The sequence below is a fragment of the Garra rufa genome, chromosome 17 (genome assembly GCF_049309525.1).
Source record: "Garra rufa chromosome 17, GarRuf1.0, whole genome shotgun sequence".
In the NCBI taxonomy this organism is placed as follows: Eukaryota; Metazoa; Chordata; class Actinopteri; order Cypriniformes; family Cyprinidae; genus Garra; species Garra rufa.
The window spans coordinates 27,699,159-27,724,218 of NC_133377.1; the positions used below are offsets into that span (position 1 = coordinate 27,699,159).

Here is a 25,060-nt window from a genome sequence, read left to right on the forward strand (position 1 = left end):
GACAGATAGAACGACTGCCAGACAGACAGAGTGCAAATTAGATGGACAGAACGACAGACAGAATGACCGACAGAACAACAGACAGAGAATGACAGATAAATAGAACAACAGACAGAATGACAGATAAATAGAACAACTGACAGAATACCAACAGACAGGCAAAACAACAGATAAAATGCACGATAAAATAATAGAACGACAGAGAACAATAGAACAAATGATAAAATGATAGAACGATCGATAGAACAAACGATAGATAGAACAAATGATAGAACGATCGATAGAACAAACGATAGATAGAACAAACGATAGAACAAACGATAGAACAATCGATAGAACAAACGATAGAACGATCAATGGAAAAAAATGATAGAACAATCAATAGAACAAACAATAGATAGAACAAACAACAGAACGATAGAACGACAGATAGAATGATCGATAGAACGATAAAACAAACGATAGAACGGTTGATAGAAAACGATAGAACGATCGATAGAACAAACAATAGATAGAACAAACGATAGAACGATCGATAGAACAAACGATAGAACGATCAATAGAAAAAAATGATAGAACGATCGATGGAACAAATAGATAGAACAAACAACAGAACGACAGATAGAACAAATAGATAGAACAACAGAACGACAGATAGAACAAATAGATAGAACAACAGAACGACAGATAGAACAAACAATAGAACAAATGATAGAACAAACAATAGAATGAAATAGATAGAACAAACGATAGATAGACAGATAGAACAAACGATAGAATGAAATAGATAGAACAAACGATAGATAGAACAAACGATAAATAAAAAGATAGAACAAACGATAGATAGAAAAACAGAACAAACGATAGAAAGAACGAAAGAACTAATGATAGATAGAACGAACGATAGAATGATAGATCGACAGACAGACAAGAATGATTGAACAAACAGATGAACGACCGACAAATAGGTAAAACGATTAAACAAATGATCGATCGACAGGACGATTGAACTAACAAATAAAAGATAGAACGACTGAACAAACGATAGAGAGAATGATTGAACAAACGAAAAATGAATGACCGATAGGTACAAATGAATGATTGATCGATAAATAGAACGACTGAACAAATGATTGATAGAACGATTGAATGAACGAACAAATGAAAGACAGAATGATTGAACGGGTGAGCGAATGATCGCTCGATAGAATGATTGAACCAACGAACAAATGAAAAAGAATAATTGAACGAACAAACGAATGAACGAACAAACGAATGAATGATCGATAGCTAGGTAGAATGAACGATTGATAGGTAGAACGAACAATCGATCAATCGATAGATAGAGAGAATGACAGATAAAGTTTGGACAGAGGACAAATAGATGAATGGATGTATGGCTGTACACACTGACAGACAAAAAAACAAAAAAAACAGACGACCAGCATATTTAGGCCACAATGTTTATTCAGTAGTGTTGTTTTAACTTATAGGTACAATACTGTCTGCTTTTTGTACAACTAAAAAAAAAAAAAAAAAAAAAAGGTTACCATTTCATTCTGCTGTGCTAACACAATACCGATCACTCTAGCCATTCTGGCGTACACACCGCGTCTAAACCACAGACATTTGCACGTTTCCAAATGGTAGGCACTTTTAAGGCAAGGTTTAAAACATTTGTGAATATACATTTATATATAATTCTATATAGATTTTTCCCATACATGAATAAGTAATTGGATGCAAAGGTCAGATGTCTACTCAAACAAACAAAAAAAAAAAAACTAACAACAGCTAACAATGAAACAAAAAAAAACAACAACTCAAATGTGGCCAAAAGGAATACACAGCAATGTGAAAATCAAATGAGTCTTTGGGTTTGCCTATGTTTTCTCAGTACCTTGCTTCGTTCAGCTCCAGCTTAGATTAGGTAAGGGTCAGTACAGTCACTTTGGGGTGTTGTTGGTCACAGTTGGGTACATCAAGAGGGCAAAGAAGGAAAGATACGCGGAGTCACACTTCTCAAGGCAACTTCACAACCTTTATAGGGATCTAGAAAGCGGGAGTTTAATCATACCAATCTCTGGTTTTTGATGGGATACATTAACTGGGTGGATGAACCTCATTTCAAACAATCCCAAACTATCGGAGACTATAAAAATGAATGATTCCCCAGCACTGATTCCAAGTTGCCTGTTTGTTTAGGGCCCAGTAGAAAAGCAAAGCCTGTAACAGTAAGAAAATCAGGTCTGCTCTCTCCACGAACTAATAAAACAGATCACTGCAGTGTGACGTGAGAATAAATGCGAGCTTTTCATCACCCAAACATCAGAACGGTGCTCTGATCAAAGGGAAATGCATGTCTGGAAGTGGGTAGGCCGTGTCAGATCCCCAGTATGAGCTACCTCAAGCTCTCATCACAGAGGACAGGCTCTGGGCTCATCAGTTCGATAAATCAGCCTCTTTTCAAGCTTTAGAGCCGGCGTGACGAGAACAAATGAATGCGAGGGTTCAAATGGCACTGGTCGTTTTTCTTAACCTACAAACACTCAAGCGGCGATGAAACTCAAATCAAGTCATTTTGCGAGACGTGGGTCTTTTGACGTATTTTCAGCTCTAAGCACCAAAGAAAAAAAAGACGCTGAACTGCGTGTTGTGAAATAATAAAATGAACATTGCAACCTGCAGGGAAACATTTACATTGACTCGTTAAGAGTTATTAGACAGAGTTCTGAAATCTACAGAAAGGCATTTTTCAACATCCGAGAAAATGATAAATTAATGAAACACTCATGATCAACATCAGACATGCTAGGACAAAAAAGAAAAGAAAAGAGAAAAAGATGAGAAATGAAGTCAGGACTGATACAGAACAATTATATTCAATTATTCCACTTTAAAATTTTCTTTACAAATACATACTGCTACAGTTAAAAAGTAGTCAGCGACTAAAAACAGCTCCTTTGACAGAAGACGGATGCGGATATCCTCACCTTTACAGATTGTGTTTCTTTTTTTCTTTTCAGCCTTTTCAAATACACAGAAAATCATGTTTAAATACAGAGAGATTTGCCATAAAATAAGCAATGCTTGCTTTTTCTCATAAAAAAAGAGGAAAGAAAAGGTCTTAATTACAATACTCTATGCAAAAGCTTTCCTTTATGTTATTTATTTTTTCCTCAATCATGTCGTATGATTTATTCTTTTTTTTTTATGCAGAACGAGTTTGTCGTAGTCACTGATATCATCACTCTGGTTGGTGAAGCTCGGTTGTATGCGAGTGAGTCTATGCGTAAAACTCCTTGGTGGGAGCTTTCTGATAGGCCGCTCCAGACGGCTTCCTCTCCCCGAGGTCGTAGCTGCCTTCGTCCTTCTTTCTCATGCGGTACACCAGAAGGAGGATGAGGAAGATGGCAAAGAGGAAGCCGATAACTCCTCCCGCAATGACAGCTGCAACAGAGGATTTAAGAAAGCCTAATGAGTCGGTTTATTTCAATTAAGATAAGCATAGTTGAGTTGCTGCTTTCTCACAGTATATGTAAAATCTCATTCCTCTCGGACTACGCGACTGAAGTGCCATCTGGGATTGCGTGGCTCATATAAAGCAGATCCAGATTATGTCCAGTAATCAAATAATTAAATAAGGAACCCCTCAACACTGCTGGAGGGTCGAGAGATTGAGCGAGAGGAAGTGTGATGACCCAGAACAGGAAGACATTGTCTTTATTCGACAGGATATTAAAGCGAAGTGTGCTTAAGTTAAGAATTTGACCTTTGTTCGTTGAGGAATTGATCTGTTATTTTGAGTGAGTTGTATGGTAACATGCTCTTTATGCTTTGCGCATCTCTTCTAAGACAAAAGATAAAGTGGGCGTTCTGGATGAAATGTGCAGTGAACTCTTAAAACTCCCAGTGAGAGCAGGAATTAAAGTTTAAGGGCAAACCACGGCACAAATGAACTGTAGTTCTTAGAATTTTCTTCTAATATAGTTGCAAAATAGACATTTATGTACACTGCCATTCAAAAGTTTGGGAAACTTTGAAAATATGCGGAAAACGTGGACAGAATTGCAAAATTATGTCATAAAAATGGAATTTACTGTATAACGCAGAATGTCACAGAATTTGCCTAATTTTGGATTAATAAATCAAAGGTGAGTACACTTAAATCAAAATGTGATATGGACTGGTGTCTGTGAATATTTGGCCACAAAAATGAAATCAAAAAAGAAACTAAAGAAACATATACATATATACATATACATATATATATATATATATATATATATATATATATAAAAAATTTTCATAAATTGGAATCTAACAAGAAATAATAAACACATAATTTGATTTAAAAAAAAATTAATAAAACAAGATTAATTACTTAAATTATTTAGATATGCTTTTTGATTGCTATTTTAATTTAACCAATAAAACAGAGCCTAGAAAAATTACAATGTAAAAAAAAAAACGAATCCAGAAAAATTTCAATGTAAAAAAATTGAATTTGGAAATAAATAAAACAGATTTCACAGGGCCCTAGGATCATGTGAAACTGAAGACTGGAAAAATGGCTGCTGAAAATTAATCTTTGCCATCGCAAAAATTATACATTTTAAAATATAATGAAATAGAAAAATTTCAGTATTTTTACAATAAAAACAGTAACATTGTAAACTATATTACAATTTAAAAAGTTGTTTAAATTGTAATATAGTTTACAATGTTACTGTTTTTATTGTATTTTAGATCAGACATGCACTACCAGTCAAAAGTTTTTTAACAGTAAGATTTTTTATTGTTTTTTTTTTTAAGAATTATCTTCTGCTCACAAAGTCTGCATTTATTTGATACAAAATACAGCAAAAGCAGTAATATTGTGAAATTTTTACCATTTAAAATAACTACTTTCTATTTGAATATACTTTAAAATGCAATTTATTCCTATGATCAAATCTAAATTTTCAGCATCATTACTCCAGTCTTCAGTGTCACAAGATTCTTCAGAAAACATTTTAAAATGCTGATTTGCTGATCAAGAAATATATATATATTTTTTTTATTATTATTTTGTATTATAAACAAATAATAGTTTTTTTAGTAAGCATGAGCAGCGAATCAGTATAATAGAATGATTTCTGAAGGATCATGTGACTGGAGTAAGTTTTAAAAACATTTTAAAATAGAAAGCAGTTATTTTAAATAGTAAAAATTTCACTATTTTACAGTTTTTGCTTTACTTTGGATCAAATAAATAAATGCAGGCTTTGTGAGCAGAAGAGAGACTTTAAAAAAAGAGAAAAGAGACTTTAAAAAAAAACATTAAAACTCTTACTGTTCAAAAACTTTTGACTGGTTGTGTATATACATTATGGCATCCCCTAAAAATACTCAAAAGTGTCTTGAAAGTATTTATTTATAAATTTTTATTTGCAGACCTGCCAAAACCTCTGTCCTTTGGAAGAGATTTTCTGACTGGACATCCATGGGTGATCGAGGGAGGCTGGTGGTGCTTGTGACTGGGTTTTTGCGTGAGTCTTCTGTGACAGGAACTGGAGCCTAAAGAGAGTGAAGAAGGGGATGTGTTCCACTTAGTTTAGAGTGATGGATGACTTTATGACAGCTCTGGGCTCTTTGGTGGCTGAATGACTGCACATTAATTTCATTAACACTCGCAGATCCACTTGTGACCAAAAGACACCGTTTACACCTCATTTGAAGATCGGTTTTGGGTAAAACACCCCTGTCACTACCACTTGTGATTAGATCACCTAAGATGGATGTTAACACCAACGTGATTGACCTTGCTGGTACGCACCTCTATCCTGACTCGTTTCTTTGTGTCTTTGGGGACATCGCGTAATGTAGATGTCTCCACTTTCGGTGTGAAGTCTTTGGTGGAGTCCTGTGTGGGCTCTGCTTTAGGCACGATGAACAATGTTTTTACTGTGACAGCTTCCTCAATAACTTCTCCAACTCCTGAAAGACAAACGCATGCTGTGCTTCAGCTGCGATATCCAACATGAAGGGATCAGACTGTGCACCTAGAATCGATGAGGCACTTCTTACCCGATCCTGATCCAGAAGCGAAGTCGTCGTCATCTTCAGGGTAACCTCCTGACCCGGCCTCCTCCAGGTATAAGTCATCGGTCGAGGAGGTGGATTTGGCCGCAGAGACTGCTATCTGCAGAGGTAAAAGTTAACAAGAAGTCATAAAAATGGAGATTAAGAGAGAAAGTGCGTTTTTCGGCTTTCATTCTCTGTCTCTTATTGCTCAAACCCCTTGACTCAGAAGACTAGAGGCTATGAAATCGATTTTTTTCAGTAATGTGTTTGAAACTAGTAAACTGCCCATCTTGCCATACAATGAATGAGTATTCCCCGTCTGTCCTGCTTACTGCTGAAATTTGAAAGTCAATATTTTCTGCCTTAACACGTACTATATACAGCCTAACCTTCTCATCAAAGACTCGGCGCAGACACAAGCCCAGCAGCTACAAGTAAAATTTTCTCCATAACCGAGCATTCAGAGGGAACCGCAAACTCAGCCGTTTCTATAGAGCCACATTATGACATTTTTAAAGCACTGCAGAAACTTTCCAACAACAGCTGCATCACTTCTAAAGGAGCAAATTTACTAAATAGTTTTGGGAGCATTTAAGTTTAAAAAAAAAAAAAAAAAACTCTAACATGATTAAATGGCACTGCATTTATTAAAATCATGTCATTGTTATTCTTTTCACTGCAAAAACACTTTTCTACTTTTTATGGCAATTAGGTTTATAATACATTGTTGTTCCCCATTGACAAAACTTACTCATTTGCCTACTACAATTAACACTGCGCTATTAAACAGGTTTTTATTAAGAGTGGCATTTGTGTGCATATTCAGGCAATCATGGCAGCAGTTATTCATCAAATGATGAGCAAATGATGGAACAGAACGTTATAATCGGGTATATTTCCAGACAGGCAGTGTAATGAAGCGCAGTTTTTGCATTTTAAAGAGCATATTAAGGTGTCTGATTCACAGCACTGGATAGAGATAGTTCCAAGTATGCCAGATCACTTTTTAAAGCCACAAACCCCTTAAACCTAAAAACATAAAACCTATATAATAATTGTAATTGCAATGCAATCAAATAATAAAATGTAATACAATGAAAATTAAAAATATTACCTGAATTTTTTTCTAACAACCATAAGTGTAATTATTATTGATATTATAAATAATAATTGATAAAATTTGTAATAAACCCCCCCCCCATAAAAACTAAAACTTTAAAAATAATTGTGATTATGAATAAATGTAATATGTAATAAAATGAAAATATAAAATATCACCTGAAAATTACTTTATTTTTTTTCTGTACTGTATTGTTAGATGTATAACCTTGAAGAAAAACATAAAACTATAAGTAAAATTGATTATAAATAACATAATGTAATAAAAAAAATATTCTGTTGATTGTTTTTCTACCCACCATAAGAATACTATTGGATCTATAAATTAAAACTTTAAAAATAATCGTGACTAGCAAGAAAATAAAATGATAAAATAAAATTAAAAAATAAAATATTACCTGAAAATTACTTTATTAAATGTTTTTTTTGGTAACACTTTATTTTACGGTTTCTTAACTAGTTGCTTATTAGCATGCATATTACTAGAATATTAGCCATTTATTAGTACTAATTAAGCACATATTAATGCCATATTCTACATGACCTTATTCTACATCCCTAATCCTACCCAATAGCTTACTAACTATTAATAACCAGCAAATTAGGAATTTATTGAGGGAAAAGTCGTAGTTAATAGTTAATAAGTGTTCTCTATTCTAAAGTGTTACCGTTTTTTTCTACCAACAAAAGAACTATTAGATGTATAAACATTAAAAAGAGTTGTGATTATAAACAAAATAAATGGATGTAATAAAATAAAAGTATACAAAATTATATTCGATATAAAATATACAATATGAAAATTATAATATAAAATATGAAATTCTTTTTTTTTCACTAATCATACTTTAGTACTATACAATGTATAAGCTTGAAGAAAAACATAAAACTATAAAAATATTGATTATAAATGAGATAAGATTTAATAAAGAAAAAAATCTCACCTGGAGATTAATTTAGGTTGATGGTTTTTCCACCCAGCATGAGAATACTATTAGATTTATAAACTAAAACTTTAAAAATAATTGTGATTATGAAAGAAAATAAAATGATAAAATAAAATAAAAAAATATAATATTACCTGAAAATTACTTTATTAATGTTTTTTTCTACCAACCATAAGAGTACTATTAGATGTATAAACCTAAAAACATAAAACTATGAAAATATTGATAATAAAAAATAAAACCTAATAAAATAAAAACATATTACTTGAAATGTAATTACTTTAAGTAGTTTTTCTACTCTCCATATTAATATTATTAGATTTATACACTAAAACCTTAAAAATAATTGATTATGAATTGTGAAAATGAAAATTACTTTTTTCTTCCCACCATAAAATACTAATAGATTTATAAACTAAAACTTTTAAAATAATTGTGATTATGAATAAAATAAATGGATGTAATGGATGTAATAAAATAAAAATATACAAAATTATAATAAACAATATGATTTTTTTACTATAGTACTATAAGATGTATAAACCTAAAGAAAAACATATAAAAATATAACAATTATTTATTATAATATAAAATGTAATAAAATAAAATATTATCTGAAAACGAATTACTTTACGATTTTCTTCCCACCATAAAAAACACTATTAGATTTATAAACTAAAACTTTTAAAATAATCGTGATTATGAATAAAATAAATAAAATACATTAACATAAAAGACAAAATATTACCATAAAAGTACTATTAGATGTATAAACCTGAGAAGAAACATAAAACTTTAAAAATATTGATAATAAAATAAAAATTTATAAAATAAAAAGATTAATTACTTTAAGTTAATTGTTTTTCCACCCAGCATAAGAATACGATCAGATTTATAAACTAAAACTTTTTTAATTGTGATTATGAAAAAAATAAATAAACAAAATAAAAAAGCCACATTATGACAAAAAGCCAGAAAACCCTAGTTTTGGAGACATTCTACTATACTGGATTTAGCACGTTTTGGCTGTGTTTAAGCAGTTTTGTGTCCAACTGGAATAGTTAAGACAGTTGACATTGTGAATTTTAACAATCACAATAAATAATAATAATAATACTACACTATATTTATATGTCTCTGCCAAGTTTGAGTCACACTTTTCCAGTGTACACAGATTGGGAACAGTATCAAATGATGATACAATCCGGATGACTGTTTGTTAACCATCTAGAGGTTTTTGTGGTAGTGCTAATCATGTTCCTTTGTGTTATTTGGTCTTTGTGGAGTGGTTTACCAGCCCCATGGCAACCAGCATTGAGCGTCAGTCCAACTCCGCCTGTGACCGTCTCTCCATACTGATGCAGCCTAGAAAAGGGCCCATAATGTGGTCACCATAAATCACAGCGAAGGGCCCGGGAATAAAGCACAGAGAGTCTGTGGCACACAAATTGGTATCTTTGTTTTAAGAGTTGTCCCTGTTCTCAGCTGATATGGCCAGAGTCAAATAACGTGTATATTGATTTTTTTGTTTATGAGTAGGGAAAGAGCAGAAAAAGACAAAGACAAAGACAGACTGTTTTCCTACCAGAAACTTTTTTGGGGACATTTGTTGTTAATGAAAGTATATAAAACTTTGTGATGTGTATTCATGTTTGCAAGACCTAGTATCTTTAAAAAGAGCCTAAGCCGTCTTTCACAAAAAGGTAGAGCTGCACAGAGGATGGTGAACGAACACAATGATGAAACAACAATAAGCAGCTCATTGAAAGCAGCAGTGACTTCCCACAGAAATGCATTCAAGCCCAAGTCCTGATCAAAGGAGGAATTTGTTCAAAGCAACTTTATCTTAACCTTTCTAACTCAGCATTGCTATTCTCTCGGTAGACAATTCATTTGGCCGGCCCACACGACACTGCTGTTGATTTGGTCAAATTCTTTTTCCCCTGATTGAAATGCAAAGTACAAAGGACACAATTATCTAGGCCACACACACGGGGCGCGCATCAGCTCTGCTCGATATCTTGAGTCAATTCTTTCTGTCAATGGGATTCTAGTCAAAGTTCTGCAATGAGGTGTCTAATGTGTCTTTATGTCTGGTTACAGACAATGAACAGCCCACAGAGCTCTTAAGATGCTTTCAAAACCATTCGAAGGAATGCATTTTACTTGAGTGCTCTTGAACGATTAGAGTAAAAAAAAAAAAAAAGATTAAAACAAATTGCACCGGATCGATGAGATTCTTTTGTGGTTGAGTTGTGTATTTATATTCTGTCATCAGCATGGAAAATTAAAATGTGCAACAAACAATTAGTGATGATTGCTTAGTCAAGCACTTAAAGTTAGGGCTATTAAACTTTGGCACACAACTTATCCCACACCATTTGTTGCAATGCACATGAATAATAACTAAATCATTTGGTTTGTTAAGAAGTTTTTGGACTGATGGTAGACCATAAATTTAGGCAAAAATGTTGCATTTACTTACACTGAAGAAGCAACCCAAGCCATATTTAGGGACATCAATTTCAGAAACTTGGAGGTGGACTCTTTTGACTTTGATAAAAAAAAAAGGGGAGGCATAATAAATTGCTGTTAAATTTTGTGAGTTTAATCATTTTAATTAACTGGAGAATTAAAATAGTGCCTAGAGAAATTAAAACAGAAAAAACAGAATTCAGAAATTAATAATAATAATAATAATAATAATAATAATAATAATAATAATAATAATAATAAAATTAAAACAGAATTTAGGAAAAAATAAAACGGATTTCATAAGGCCCTAAAAATATTAGAAATACAAACTTTTTTTATTATTATTTGTGTCTTGCAAACTTGTCTGAGATAATATTTTATATAAATATTATTATTTATAATACATATATTTAAATGTGTGTAAATATATAAAATAAATAAGAATAAGTAACTAAAATATAAAACAATAAATAAACATATTATAGTGTATATACATAGTATCTTTTATATATTTTTATTATACATATTTTATGTACATTTTAATCAAATACATAAACATACACATCATTAATTAATTAATTAATTAGAGTGACTACATCGCATTCTGAGAAAATTTAAAAACATATTTTCCATTAATTGTCAACAAAAAAAAAAAAAGATGCAGCTTTCAGACATGACTTTCTTCTTATTTTAATAGTTTGTTTGAGGCGGTTTCTATGGCATTAATTTATAACCAGAGCGCATTATTTTCATGCGAAGGCACATTGAGGGCAAGGGCGCAACTATTATTCTTCTTTAAAATGTGTGTTTTTGTTCTGGTCTGTATGAATCCGCCCACTGCCAATTTACCTAATAGTATTTTGACACTCTGGGTTGCCAGTTGGTGGAAAATACAGCACATTGCAGTCACAGAAGCCAGCAAATAATCTGGGTCAGAGATCGCAGATTCTACCCTTAAAAAATCTAAAAAGCTTCATCACCTATATAAAATGCTCTATGAACAGAGACATATTAAAATATGGATAAACCAATCAACAGTGTAACAACTGTCGCCTTCTATTATCAACTGCGCTATTATCTGGAAACCCACATAAGAGTTGAGACTACAGCCCAGAGTATACTTTACTTTTCATGCGTATATACGTGAGGGACAGCGTACAGTGTGCGTGACCCAAATTTTGTCATCAGAATAGTACGCGCACCACGCAATTTCTGTATCGGCAGGTCACACGTGAACTTTGAAGTTATTTTGCAATAATCATTTGTTCCACACGGTAGCAACACTGTCCCAGGCTGTTTCACAGTAGAAAACTAAACAACAACAAAACAGCAGAGACTGCAACAACAACAGTAGCTCACATATACTTTGAAAGGCTATGCGTTTGACTGTGTGCATGTGAAGAAAAAGAATACAAGAATGATTGGGGTCACATGAACTGGCCTGAATACACAGGACGTCCCTAAGACTGATTAGTTGACTAGCCGTTTGTCCCTAATATGTATTTTTGCACATCCCTACCTGACACACATTTCTTGTCTGTGACTTGGCCCCGCCGGGGAAATGTCATGTACTAAGAGCAAATAAGTTCATCAGTGAGGACAGTGACTGAGGAGCAGTAACGAGCACTGGAGAGCGGCCTAGTCAGGCAGGGAATCAGCAGTAATGAAGGGGCCAGCAGTTTGTGGCCCCTGTTATGAAACAGTCACAGCATTTACTTTTGTGAGTCTCTAATGAACAGGCAACCAGCAGGAGACTGCTCTGTTTCCATAGTGAGCCTGGGTGTAAAAGACGAAGACGGCGAAACCAGGGAGGGATGAGCGAGAGGACAGTGGCGATAAACGAAATAAAAAAAAAGTGATGGAGGGAGGGGACAGGGACATAGAGGAGCGAGAGATTACCGCTGCTAAGGACAATCTACTGCCTTAAGGTTACATCGCTAAAAGCCTGTCAAACTGCACATCTATGCCTAGCAACCTCTGAAAGGCAAGAAAGGCTCCCACTGTCTGACATACGCTTCAAGCCATGTCATTGTTAAAGCAGGCAGGGGAAATGGAGAGAAGGACAAATATGTGGCAGAGCTTTATTTGGTTCGGCTGTCCCCCACTGCATGTTAGCAGAATTTGCTATTCTTGAGAGCTGAGGATGATGCATATGTCTCAAAAGGAGTGTATGTGCATGCATGCATTCATATACTACACAGACAGATACTCTATCTGTACAATGTTATGTTACTTTTAAACCCTCAAATGTGATGAGGCCTGAGGTTTATCTATTAAAAAACAGCAAGGAACTGATCTACACCACAATCAATACTCAAGTCTTGTGCAGCATCCAAGTCCAGCAGTCAAGGTGCGTTTATAAGGAAGTTTGAGGATTAATCACGACTGGTTGGCAAGAGCTCTCAGGTCATGGCCCAGAGAGAGCCCAAGTGAAGAGCAATGTCTGTAATGGAGATTAGAGATGTTTATTTTGACAGCTTGTATACTTGAGAAATAAATCAGCCAAATAACACTTTCTGCGTTAGAAAAGTTCTACTTACGGTACGTTTAACTATTTAGCCCTTTAAAAAAAAATGCAGAAAATAATGTAAAATTGTGAAGCATTTCTGTAGAATCCATTACCATATTTGAAATAGAATCCTTTTGTAACAATGTAAAAATCTTTGCTCTTACTTGCTTTAAACAAGAAATATTATCTGAAAACAAGTCAGAATTTTACATCATTATACATTTAAATTAAGCTAAAATAAATATAAATAAAATACAATTTTAAAATTTATAAGTATCAAAAAAAATTAAATGAGATTATTTACAATTTTATTCAAAAATTTTTTTAAAAAAAGTACTTTTATCAATTCAATTAAAATCTAACTTGTTTTCAGAGAAAGTTGGGGGGGGTGCTATTTTTTTTAAAACGGTCTTCGTGCAAAATGCAACAAATAAAGCATTTAACAACTAATAGAAAACTGAGGTAGCTGCCACTGCGAAAGCTGAAAAAGAGTTTATCAGTTTTATAAATTAAATTAAAATCTAACTTGTTTTCAGATAATGTATTTTTGGGAAAAAAAGATGCGCTATTTTTTAAAGCCTGTCTTCATGCAGAATTCAAAAAAGTAAAACTAATAGAAAACAGATAGCTCCCACTGTGAAAGCTGAAAAAGAGTTTCAACATTATGAATTCAATTAAAATTTTACTTGTTTTCAGATAATGTATTTTTTGGGGGGGAAAAAGATGCGCTATTTTTTACATCCTGTCTTCATGTAGAATACAAAAAAAGAAAGCATTTTTTAAAAACTAATAGTAAACTGAGATAGCTGCCACTGCATCAAGTATCAATATTATAAATTCAATTAAAATCTAACTTGTTTTCAGATAATGCATTTTTGAAAAAAAAAAACAAAAAAAAAAACGCTATTTTTTAATGCCCGTCGTCATGCAGAATGTAACAAATAAAGCATTTTTATGTTAATCTAATAGAAAACTGAGATAGCTGCCACTGTGGAAGCTGAAAAAGAGTATCAATATTATAAATTCAATTAAAATCTAACTTGTTTTCAGATAATGTATTTTTGGGGGGGAAAAAGACGTGCTATTTTTTAAAGCCTGTCTTCATGCAGAATCCAAAAAAGTAAAACTAATAGAAAACTGAGATAGCTGCCACTGTGAAAGCTGAAAGAGTTTATCAGTTTTATAAATTCTAACTTTATCCCCCGGTTTCACAGACAAGGCTTAAGCCTAGTTCCAGACTAAAATGTAAGTCTGAGCTGTTTCAACTCAAAGAAACTTGCACTGACTGATCTTAAAATATAGCAGTGCCTTTGTTTTTGTCTTCATGCACAATCCAAAAAAATAAAACATTTTTTAAAAAACGAATAGAAAGCGGAGATAGCTGCCACTGTGAAAGCTGAAAAAGAGTTTATAAATTGAATCAATTCAATCAAAATCTAACTTAATTTCAGAGAATGTGTTTTTTTGGAATAAATGGCTATTCTTGGCTCTTTTTCCAGGCCTGTCATGCAGAATAAATTTTTTTGGCAATGTAACAACAACCAGGCCACAGTGTTTCTATTCTATCAACTCAAAGAACATATTGTTTGCGTTTAGCATACAGAGAAGTACACAGTGTACAGTTCCTGAATACAGCTTTAAACCAAACAAACCACAATGTCCCTTCCCCCATCACGAATTATTAAATTAAAAATACTTTAGAAAATGTAACACAATTGCGTGTTTTCATGGTCACTAACGTCATTTCCAATTACTTGTGCTAAACCCTAACAGAAAGTCAACTATCAAACAGACTGAATGTATAAGATTTGAGATTGGCAAAGCTGCATTAACACAAAGACAGACCTGGAAGTTACACATATGGTAAATCAAACAGTCAAAGAGGCTCTTCAAACAGTGATTAATTCAGGAAATGCTGCACTGTGAAAGAGGAATATAAAAGGATATATAACATATCTTTCTGTTCTTCTAGGCCTGAGGTATTATTACCATTCTAAGGTTCATAATCAGGAACTAATTAACAGGAAAACAAGCAGAGGGGAGCTTCTCCAGGAAGTGGACACCAATCAAAGTCAAGCCTAAACCCAAGTGGGGCTGGAACTCATCCAGGAGGAACATTTCTGAAGTGACATCATTTACAGGCTGCGAGGAGACTGATCTACAATCCAGAATCTCCTCATCGGTCCTGCGAGACGCATGAGGCCTTTCCTTTTTCTCCGCAGGGAGGATTGAGAAATGCTTTGAAGCTGACTTTGACTGATCAAGGGATAGGAGCTACATAAACGGCGAGAAGTTTTAGGAAAGCGCTCACTGAGCTCTAATCCTCAGTCTAACAGCACACAATGAAGAATCAACCGTAGACCTCCAACACATAAGCCTCCACAGCTCTGTGCTCCAGAGGTGACTGTATTAATCAAAAAGAAAGCTCACAAAGAACCTCTCCACGGATTCATTCCAGGCTCTTCATTTCAGACAAAGAAAGACTCCATGGTGAAGTTTATAGTCCTTCATGCAATATTTCAAGGCCTGTCTTCATGCAGAATCCAAAAAATAAGGCATTTTTTAAAAAACGAATTGAAAGCGGAGACAGCTGCTGCTGCGAAAGCTGAAAAAGAGCTCATTTATCACAACGAATCTGAGATCCAGAGAGGTAAATGTAAACAGGGGAACCGAAGTTCTCTGCAGGCCGAGCGTCTTTGGTCTACACTGGCAGTTGCTCGTCCACAACCCACGCTCTCATAGTCAAAAGTGCTCGGGAAAGCATGTTGGGCAGGCAAGCAAGTGCACTGGCCCAGCACAGATTAATACGCTCTCAGATTCCAAAACAAACGGCTGTCTGACATACGCAGGCCAGTGCCACATTCCTGGGCTAGTGCCCCATGTACGGATACAAAGGGTCTCCTTGCTGTAGCTGCAGGGGCAACAACTTTTGCAACAAGAAGAAGCACTGCACTAGACCTAATGCAAACGTAAAGGTCTATTTAGACTTTCAATGAATACAAGTTCTCTAAAATGCACCATAAAGGTCAAACCAAGGTTATGCATCAAATATAGACATATTTATGGGTAATTTTAGTCAGGTCATAACTAAAGCTTTCAAGTCGAGCTTATATATGGCTTCTTAGCCACCTTCTATGCTGTAACCTGGCCTTCCACCTCATAAAGGACCGGACAGCCAGGCCAGATACATGCCGGCCCCTGAAAATGACCAGGGCTGTAAACACCTGATCCCGATCCTGTGGCAGGACAAATATGTAAGGGCATTCTGACAATATTTGACTGCAAATCACTTTCATAGTCATCATGTATGTAAGCTTATTATCATCTTTAAATGGGCAACTGGGCTAAAAGTCTCCCTGAAATGTGTTTTTAAAATAAGATTCATTGTTTGTTTTAATAGCAATATTCATCCCGTAAACGGTTCATGTCCTGATAATTGCTGTTATCATTTACTCACTCTCACGTCGGTCAAATCTCAAAAAATGGAACATAAAAAGATATTTTGAAACATGTTTTTTGTTCATACAATGAAAGCTAACAAGGTCCATTGAGATTTTGGACCCCATTGACTTTTTTTTTTTCACAATATTCGTGTTCTACATTAGAAAGTCAGTCAAACAAAGGAACAAATCCCTTATATTTTCTAGTACATTAAAATGTCAATGTCAAGAAAATACTGTGTAAACTTATAAATAATACACTATCAGTCAAAAGTTTTGACAGTACGGTTTTTAATGTTTTTTAAAGAAGTCTCTTTTGCCCATTTGATCTATTTGCATTTATTTGATCCAAAGTACAGCTAAAACAGTAACATTTTGAAATATTTTACTATTTAAAATAACTGTTTTCTATTTGAATATATTTTAAAATAAATGTAATTTATTCCTGTGATTGTTTTGAGATGTTGAAAACAGCTGAGTAGATTTTTTTCAGGTTTCTGTGATGAACAGAAAGTTCATTAGAACAGCATTTATCTGAAATAGCAATCTTTTGTAACATTATATGTCTTTATCATCACTTTTGATCAATTTAAAGCATTCTTGGTAAACAACAGTATTAATTTCTATCATTTCTTTCCCTTCAGATAAATGTATCCACCCAGATTTCAGAAAAATGCTAATCTTTGGATCTTTCTATTCAAAGAAAAAAAATTTACTCGACTGTTTTAAATATTGATAATAAAATAATAAAAATGTTTCTTAAACAGCAAATTTCTGAAGGATTATGTGAAACTGAAATGTAGCTTTGATCGCAGGAATAAATGATATTTTAAAATACATTTTAATGAAAATATTTCAAAATATTACTGATTTTACTGTATTTTGGATCAAGTAAATGCAGGATTGATGAGTAGAGACTTCTTAAAAAAAATTAAAACCTTACTGTCCAAAAACTAAATAAAATTACATTTCATCTTAAAATTTAATCACCACAACTTGAATGAATGATCTCATCTATGCATAAAAAAAGGAAAGAAATAGTTGCAGGATGATGTGTCTGGAGGAAAACACTATGACTTCCCGTCTTGCTCCCCTGAGAGGATGAATAACAATTTCATGGTTTCCAGGCCAAACAGAAACAACTGACAATCAGCCCGGAGGTGTACAGGCTCTAGATTATTATCTAATCTATAATAATGCTCAACGCAACTTTAAGATTGGCAATATTCTCTCCAAGGTCATATTTGTAAATACGGCCAGTTTGCAGATAGATTTAAGAAATGCTAATCTAATAGGACCCTCTCAATAATTAAATCCTAATCTGTATTTTAAAGAATTTTCTAGTTTAAGACTTTGCCTCTTATGACTCTACGGTGGTGTGTTGCCTGCCCGGTGATCCCTTGACCCACTTAAACAGCTTTTGATACTCACTAGAAACCTAAGATTTTTTTTTTGTGAGCCGTGAAATGCTATATGCTGGGAAATGGGCTTCGCCCTCCCAGTCATGTTTTGAATAAAGATTAGCAGTTACAGTTAAAGCAGATAAAGTTATGGATTTGTAGCAGCAGCGCGGCAGTTCTGTCCCCTCCGGTTAAAGAAAAAAATGGGACAAGTGTGTAAACCTTGCAGGGATTTGATTTCACATTTGATTTTATAAAACACCTCTCATGCATCTGCATTCCTTCTCACTGTGAGGGATGAATACAAATCAGGTATCAGTAACTGATGGAAAATAATTGTTAAATCACCTTATGCCTGCAGGGGAATGCCTCAACACAATTTCAAGACAGCCTTCTTTTATATCTCCTGAGGTTTGCAAAAAGCAAGCATTACTCTATTAAAAACAAGCATTAAAAGGGGCTTTTCAGCATTCACTTCATATTCGTGGCTTAGTAATTGAAGACCGTATAATTAAAAACTGTCATGTTGCTAATTTTATATCTGCTGAACAAGAAATGTGTATTTGGCCAAGACTTTTTTTTTTTTACATCAAAAAAATGTAATAGGCTAAAAAAAAAAATGTCTTAATGAACAGCACTAGTTGACTACAGAGAGAACTCTGCACACGTTTACCTAAGGAGAAAATCACATCACTGATTTAGGAACATAGAATACACACTGAGTAAGACATAAATCAGCAATCTCATTAGGAGCTTCAAAGATCTTTTCTTAGAGATAAAGAACAATGAAGACACCAACTCCTTTAAACACTTTTCTCTGCCCTTAAGCATTCTCAGGCATACTAAACTCACACCGTTACGTCCAGTTTGCTTAATTGATTTATTCTTTCATATGAACAGTTATATGTGACCCTAGACCACAAAACCTTCTTAAGTAGCATGGGTATATTTGTAGCAATAGCCAAAAATACATTGTATTGGTCAAAATGATCAATTTTGATTATGATGCCAAAAATCATTAGGATGTTCCATAAAGATATTTTTTTAATTTCCAACCGTAAATATGTTAAAACTTAATTTTTGATTAGTAATATGCATTGCTAAAAACTTCATTTGGACAACTTTAAAGATGATTTTCTCAATATTTTGTTTTTTTCTGCACCCTCAGATTCCAGATTTTCAAATAGATGTATCTCGGCCAAATATTGTCCTATCCTATACTAGCCATACATCAATTGAAAGCCTATTTATTCAGCTTTCAGATGATGTATAAATTAAAAAAAAATTGACCTTTATGATTTTGTGTTCCAAATTTATTATACCTAGGTAGTGTTTTACTGTAACTTTTAAAGAAACTGCAAATGTATTCAAAACCGCAGTGCATTTGCTAGCAATTAAGAAATAAAACACAATGGCAGTAATTTCTTTCATAATTGATAAGTGCTAACTGAAATATTAAATATTTACAAAATATATTTTCAATATTTTTACTAATTTAAAAACGTACAAATATTGCAAACTGGCAATGATTTAATGTGCTTTTAAGTACTTTGAAAATAATTTTAGAGGTTTGAGTTAAGAAAATTGGTTTTCATTAGTTTTAATCAGTTTTTTTTTTTTTTTTACAAAAAAAATTCACTTGACTCAAGCATGTAAATTATATGCTATGACAATATGACCTAAAATCTAAATCTCAATTAATTGAACATTTTACCTCAATTACGCTTACTGAACATTTTAATAATAATATATATATTTTTAGTGTATGTTTTTATGGGAAAGCATTAACAGTTTGGAAAACTGTTGGAAAAATTACGTCGGTTACAGGTTCTGAATTTCAGTTTTCAATTAATTTTGTGTTATTAGTTGTACAAATTATTAAATTCTATCACCTTATATTAATTTACTATTTATATATATTATGGGGGATATAATTGAATGATGGACCAATGGTTTCCATGTCTAAAAAACATTTCAGACCAAATGCACATATATTGATACATATTGAATATCATACAAAGGCTGAAAATATCACAATATATTTTTACAGAGGCCTGTAATTGACCACAATTATAATATATAAACCCCACATTAAAAATATAAAAAAAACCTTAATAGGATTTTTGAATGGATTATATGGTGAAACAGATAACCAATAATGTAATTGGCATGAGCAGAGCAGAAATGATTTGTTTTGAGCAGGCTGCTCACTGACCTTAACAACTTCCAATCAAATTTCCTGTAGCTATGTCATATGTGATCTTTTCCATAAACTACTTGGGCAAATGTTTACTGAAAACATTTGTTCAGATATAAATTCTGCACTTTTTCAAGGTAGGTTTGCAGAACATTGACATTTGACCTCAATGTGACAAAGTGCATGTTTCCATCTTTGCTGCACGCTAGCCTGAATGGCTCTTTAAGGTGCTTTAACAACTCAGGTTTGCACTGACACAGACATGAATCTGCCAAGACAGGAAATGAAAGCTCAGTACAGCGTGCTGGCAGGTACTCTCACAGGAACCCAAAGAACATGTTGCGCAAGGATCAAGGTGGATGTTTTAGGAAACAGATGCTTCAGCTGTGTAGAGGTTCCATTTTGAAAGCTCCTCAGAGAGAACAGCAGCTAAACGGCATTAGTTAGAATGAACAGAGCTGGACCGGCTGGCCTGCTGGCGTGAAGTCACGCTCAGAGCACCTCACCGTTCAGCTCTTTCAATGTTTGAAAGACATTCAAATGCCTGAGAAAAACACAAAGTCAACACGCCAGATCTTTAAAGAGAGAGAAAACACGAGAAGCTGGAAATCCCAAACCACTAGATACTTTAAAGGAATAAGGCAAAGGTGAAATGTGTCTGAACTGAAGAATTCCAACTTAAAGGATTAGTTTACTTCCAAAACAAAAATGCACAGATAATTTACTCGCCGCTTTGCCATCCAAGATATTCATGTCTTTCTTTCTTTAGTCGTAAAGAAATTATGTTTCTTGAGGAAAACATTTCAGGAATCATCTCCATATAGTGGACTTCAATGGTGCCCCAAGTTTAAACTTAAAGGGCGCTTGATGATCTTTGCATGTTCACTTTTAAACACTAGGTCAGGACTTCTGCAGCGATGTAGGACAATTTTGAAGTTGTGGAAGAAAACGAGATGGGAGTACCCTACATACCCTAACTGTCTTGAACCGGAAAAAACAGAGTTCACACAGACATAGACAAGACAAGCATTTGAGGTTAGAAAGCACATAAATAGTGAGTTTGTTTCGAAAATGACCAATCGTTTGGCTAGATAAGACCCTTCTTCCTTGGCTGGGATTGTTTAGAGCCCTTTAAAGTTGAATTAAACTGCATTTTGGAAGTTCAAACTTGGGGGCACCATTGAACTCCATTATATGGAGAGAAATTTTTAAATGTTTTCCTCAAGAAACATAAGTGGGGTGAGTAAATTATCTAATTTTTTGTTCTGAAAGTGAACTACTCCTTTAATATGCAGAGACAAATATAAATAAATCTCCATTGCTAAACAGATTTCAAAGTGCTATCAAAATTTGCTCTTGTTTGCATCCTTACTTTGGGGCGGGACAACTAGGTTGACCAACCAATGAGGCTCTGAACGTATAAACTTATAAACGATTTCACATTTTTAAACTGCAAATGGAATTCACATCAATTTAGTAATTAAACCATAAAATATTAGTAGGCATTTCAAAAACTCCAGTCAGATGTTTGCAAAATTTACTGAACTTACAGATTGGTACTAACAGTACAAAAAAGAATCACATACCAAACACTTGACACTTCAATACCTGGAGTAGCAGAAGGGAAGCACATGTGGCCACATGAATATGTAACAAAGGATAAAACACACATGTTCCTGAGCAGACCTTTGCTCGGGCTGTTCGCTGTTGGCACAGCATCATGAGATGGATGAATGCCGCCTTTCAGGCCAGAACATGTCTGGCAAATCCCCCAGGTCTCCAGAAACACAGGTGGTGACTTGAGAGAAACCCAGAGGGAGAGCATCTCTACAGCATACGTGATCAGCTCTGCCGGTGTGCGGACAAGCAGGGTCAAGAAGCAGGGCTTAACAATAAGTATGGCCTGCTGGCCCAGGGCCAGTGTGAGAGTTTAAGGCCACTAGATGAAATGGAGGCTTGGTCAACCAGTCACAGAAAAAAAAAAATTTCACAGGAAGTGGCGAAGTCACTCACCTCAAATATGGCTTTTCATCTGAATGATGTATGTAGTAGCAACTTTACATAGCCGCTTAATCTACTGTTAACCTAGAAAAATGTGTGCTATTCAATTCAATGTGTGCAGAGTGTGGAAGCTGAACAGTAGCGCACTCACTGCATGACAGATGGAGGTGCCAGTGCATTCACTTGCTCTTAAAATACTCTGTCATTTTTGCACATACAGATAAAAGACTCTACGTTTATTTGCGTGCACTCAGAATAACAACGAAACATTGCGCTTTTGAAAAATAATAAAAGCAAACAGGATTTGCTTTCTGTCGTCTCGGCCTCTGTGAACTTGTGTGCGAAATTTCGAAACTCAGTGTATATTTGCATTACAGACATGAAAAAGGTCTATAGAGAGTGAAATGTCTACTTTCAAACAAACCAATTCAAATGGAAAACAAATATTTTCAGATTATGTCCGTATGAAACGGGCATACAGGTACATTCACTATTGTGGAGACGATGAGTTAGTGTCGCCGAAAACAAAGAAAGCAATAGTTTATCAACAACTTATTAAAACATTAATGCAGCCTTCTTGCTGTTTTTCCATGCTACATTCATAATAATATATCTGATGCTGCGCTGTGGCAAGTTTTTTTTTTTTTTTATCGGGACTTGAGCACTTATTAGGCCATGTTGGCAATTAAAGGCTCATTATTTTGATTAATATGGTTTATTAATCGACTAATGCTTAAAATGAATGACTACTAGTCATTAGAAAAATCTTTAGTCAAGGGCAGCCCTAAAAAACTGAACAATTTAATGCATTCTTTGTGATTTATAAATATTAAAATGAATGGAAAATAAATGTTTCTAGCTACTATAAAAAATTCATGTCAAAAATGCAAATCAGAATTACTGTGGCCGCATAAACAAAAGCCTTACTGTTGAGCCTAGCAATTTAGGCCTTGACAAAGATAAAGCTGTCAGTTACATATTATCTAAGATTAAAAACAGCCTATTGTATTCCATTGCTGATGTAATATTAAAGCCACTGGCATGAGGGCATCACAACAATTTTGTCTTTGTCTTCCAAAAAAAAAAAAAAGGTGCAACTAAAATCTGGCAAGGTTTTTGCACCAAATAAAGCTCCTTTTAAACCATTCCCAAAATGCACTGGGACACAGGGTCAAAATGTGGCAGCGCGAGATTGAAGATAACAAACCCCAGTCATGTGACTGAGCCGGGGACAGGCGCCTCTCGCAGCATTCACTTCAAACGGTCCATGTTTCCCTGAGTCTACATTGATAAAGGCTTGGCTTCCATCAGCATTAGGCCAGGGCTTTGTGCTCAGACTAGCCCACCCCACCCCTAAAAACTTCAAGCCGCCCGAGGGACAATGATGTATAAATTAGCTGCCAGTTCAAAGTTTAATTTAATCCAGATTTCAGCCACTGCTGAAGTGGAGCAGAATGGCTTAGAAAGTCGGTGGGATGCTTTGTCCAGTCTCACGCCTGTCTCCCCACCTCCCCTTCTCCGACAGGAAGCTCTGGAAGAGTTCTTTAGTTTCAGCTCATTAACCTCTCAGTGGTCAGAGAACCCCAAGCATGCAATAGTCTGAAACAGAAAAGGAACAAAGAGCTGGACACGACAATGCCACAATGTCTTTCTTAGAAGAACATTAAGGAGATGAGCATTGCCTGTGTTTTCTAACACTCTCCGGGCTCCTGCGGTGTTTGCAATCACCACTCTACCAAAAGGAGAGGTTTTTTTTTTTTTTTTAAGTGCCAGCTAGTCAGGTTTCACTAATAGCGCAGGAATCGAAAAGTGGGAGCTTTTTCCTGAAAGTTTGTGCTGACACGAACTGTTTTTCGCCCATCCGTTTACATAGGCATCAAAAATGATGACCTGCCAGAGTTGTTCATCACTTGGCGCTGCAAATGGGCCCTTATCTGCAGAGATAAAAGCTGGAGGCGATTTCGACGCTTCAGTAGCTGATCTGTTCCAATCCTCACTCTGTCGCAATTGAATTCCCATCCAACCTTTGCCTTAAGAGGATTTGTCCTCAAGGGAGTCAGGAGGCCATGGCATTTGGGAAGAGGGGGAAGGGAAAAGCCAGGAGTGAAAAAAAAAACACTTTTCAAAAATCCCAAAATTGGTGACGAGAGAAAACAGAGCAAGACTTTAAAAGCAATGAAAGGTGAAAGGGTTGTCTCTTTGTTCTATTTTTCAAGAGAGTCAGATTGAACGTCGAACAGCAGGATATTAGATTGCAGGGTAAAGTGGTGTTTTGGTGGCGCAGACATCCATCTGGTCTGCGTGTGTTGTTTTGATGGAGAGAAAGGTATAGCACGTATTAATAAAGTGAACGAGGGATGCAGGCCGCTGGAGAAAGCAGCAGGTGGTGATTTCTGATCCCATTATGTGGGGCTAATCCACAAACTCGAGCACACGGTCTTGTTACAACCTACAATTTCTGTTCTAGGAATGGCAACACCTTCACTTGAAGTGGCCTTGGTTTTATCTTCAGCGAAAACATCTGCTGTTTCGCTTCATCTATCCATCAGCTAAGAGAAGCAGTGGATTCGGGTGTGATTATGAAGCACAGGTCATTTTCTCAAAGTATGCAGTAGATGAAACATCATGCTGCTCTTTCACACAGAGGCAAGGTTGCATTACGGATTAGAGCTTTGCGAAGGCATCAGGGTTATAGTGGCACATGCATGAGCTTAGTTGGATTGCTAGGGTTGACTGGGCAAATCAGGCCACACGTTAAAGGGCCGACAAACAAACCTATATTCAAGGTTTTCAGTAAACAAATGAACAATGCCGGTCACAATACTGGAGCACTGAAACCATACAGTCAAGAAACATGTAGGACAATTTAATATCAAACAAAAAAAAGCCTTTGCTAATCAAATTTT

At 34.8% G+C, this 25,060-nt stretch overlaps 1 protein-coding gene across 1 annotated transcript in view; it reads right to left on the reverse strand.

Moving 5' to 3' along the window:
- Nucleotides 1-1,449: 1,449 nt before the first annotated feature.
- Nucleotides 1,450-25,060, reverse strand: part of sdc2 (syndecan 2) — a 37,496-nt gene continuing 13,885 nt past the window's right edge. Inside the window, exons 2-5 of the mRNA XM_073821913.1 lie at nt 6,070-6,184; nt 5,819-5,979; nt 5,439-5,559; nt 1,450-3,450 (exon numbers count right to left, since the gene is read on the reverse strand). Of these exons, the coding sequence (XP_073678014.1) occupies nt 3,287-3,450; nt 5,439-5,559; nt 5,819-5,979; nt 6,070-6,184 (561 nt within the window). The 3' untranslated portion in view covers nt 1,450-3,286. The remainder of the gene's footprint in view (nt 3,451-5,438; nt 5,560-5,818; nt 5,980-6,069; nt 6,185-25,060) is intronic.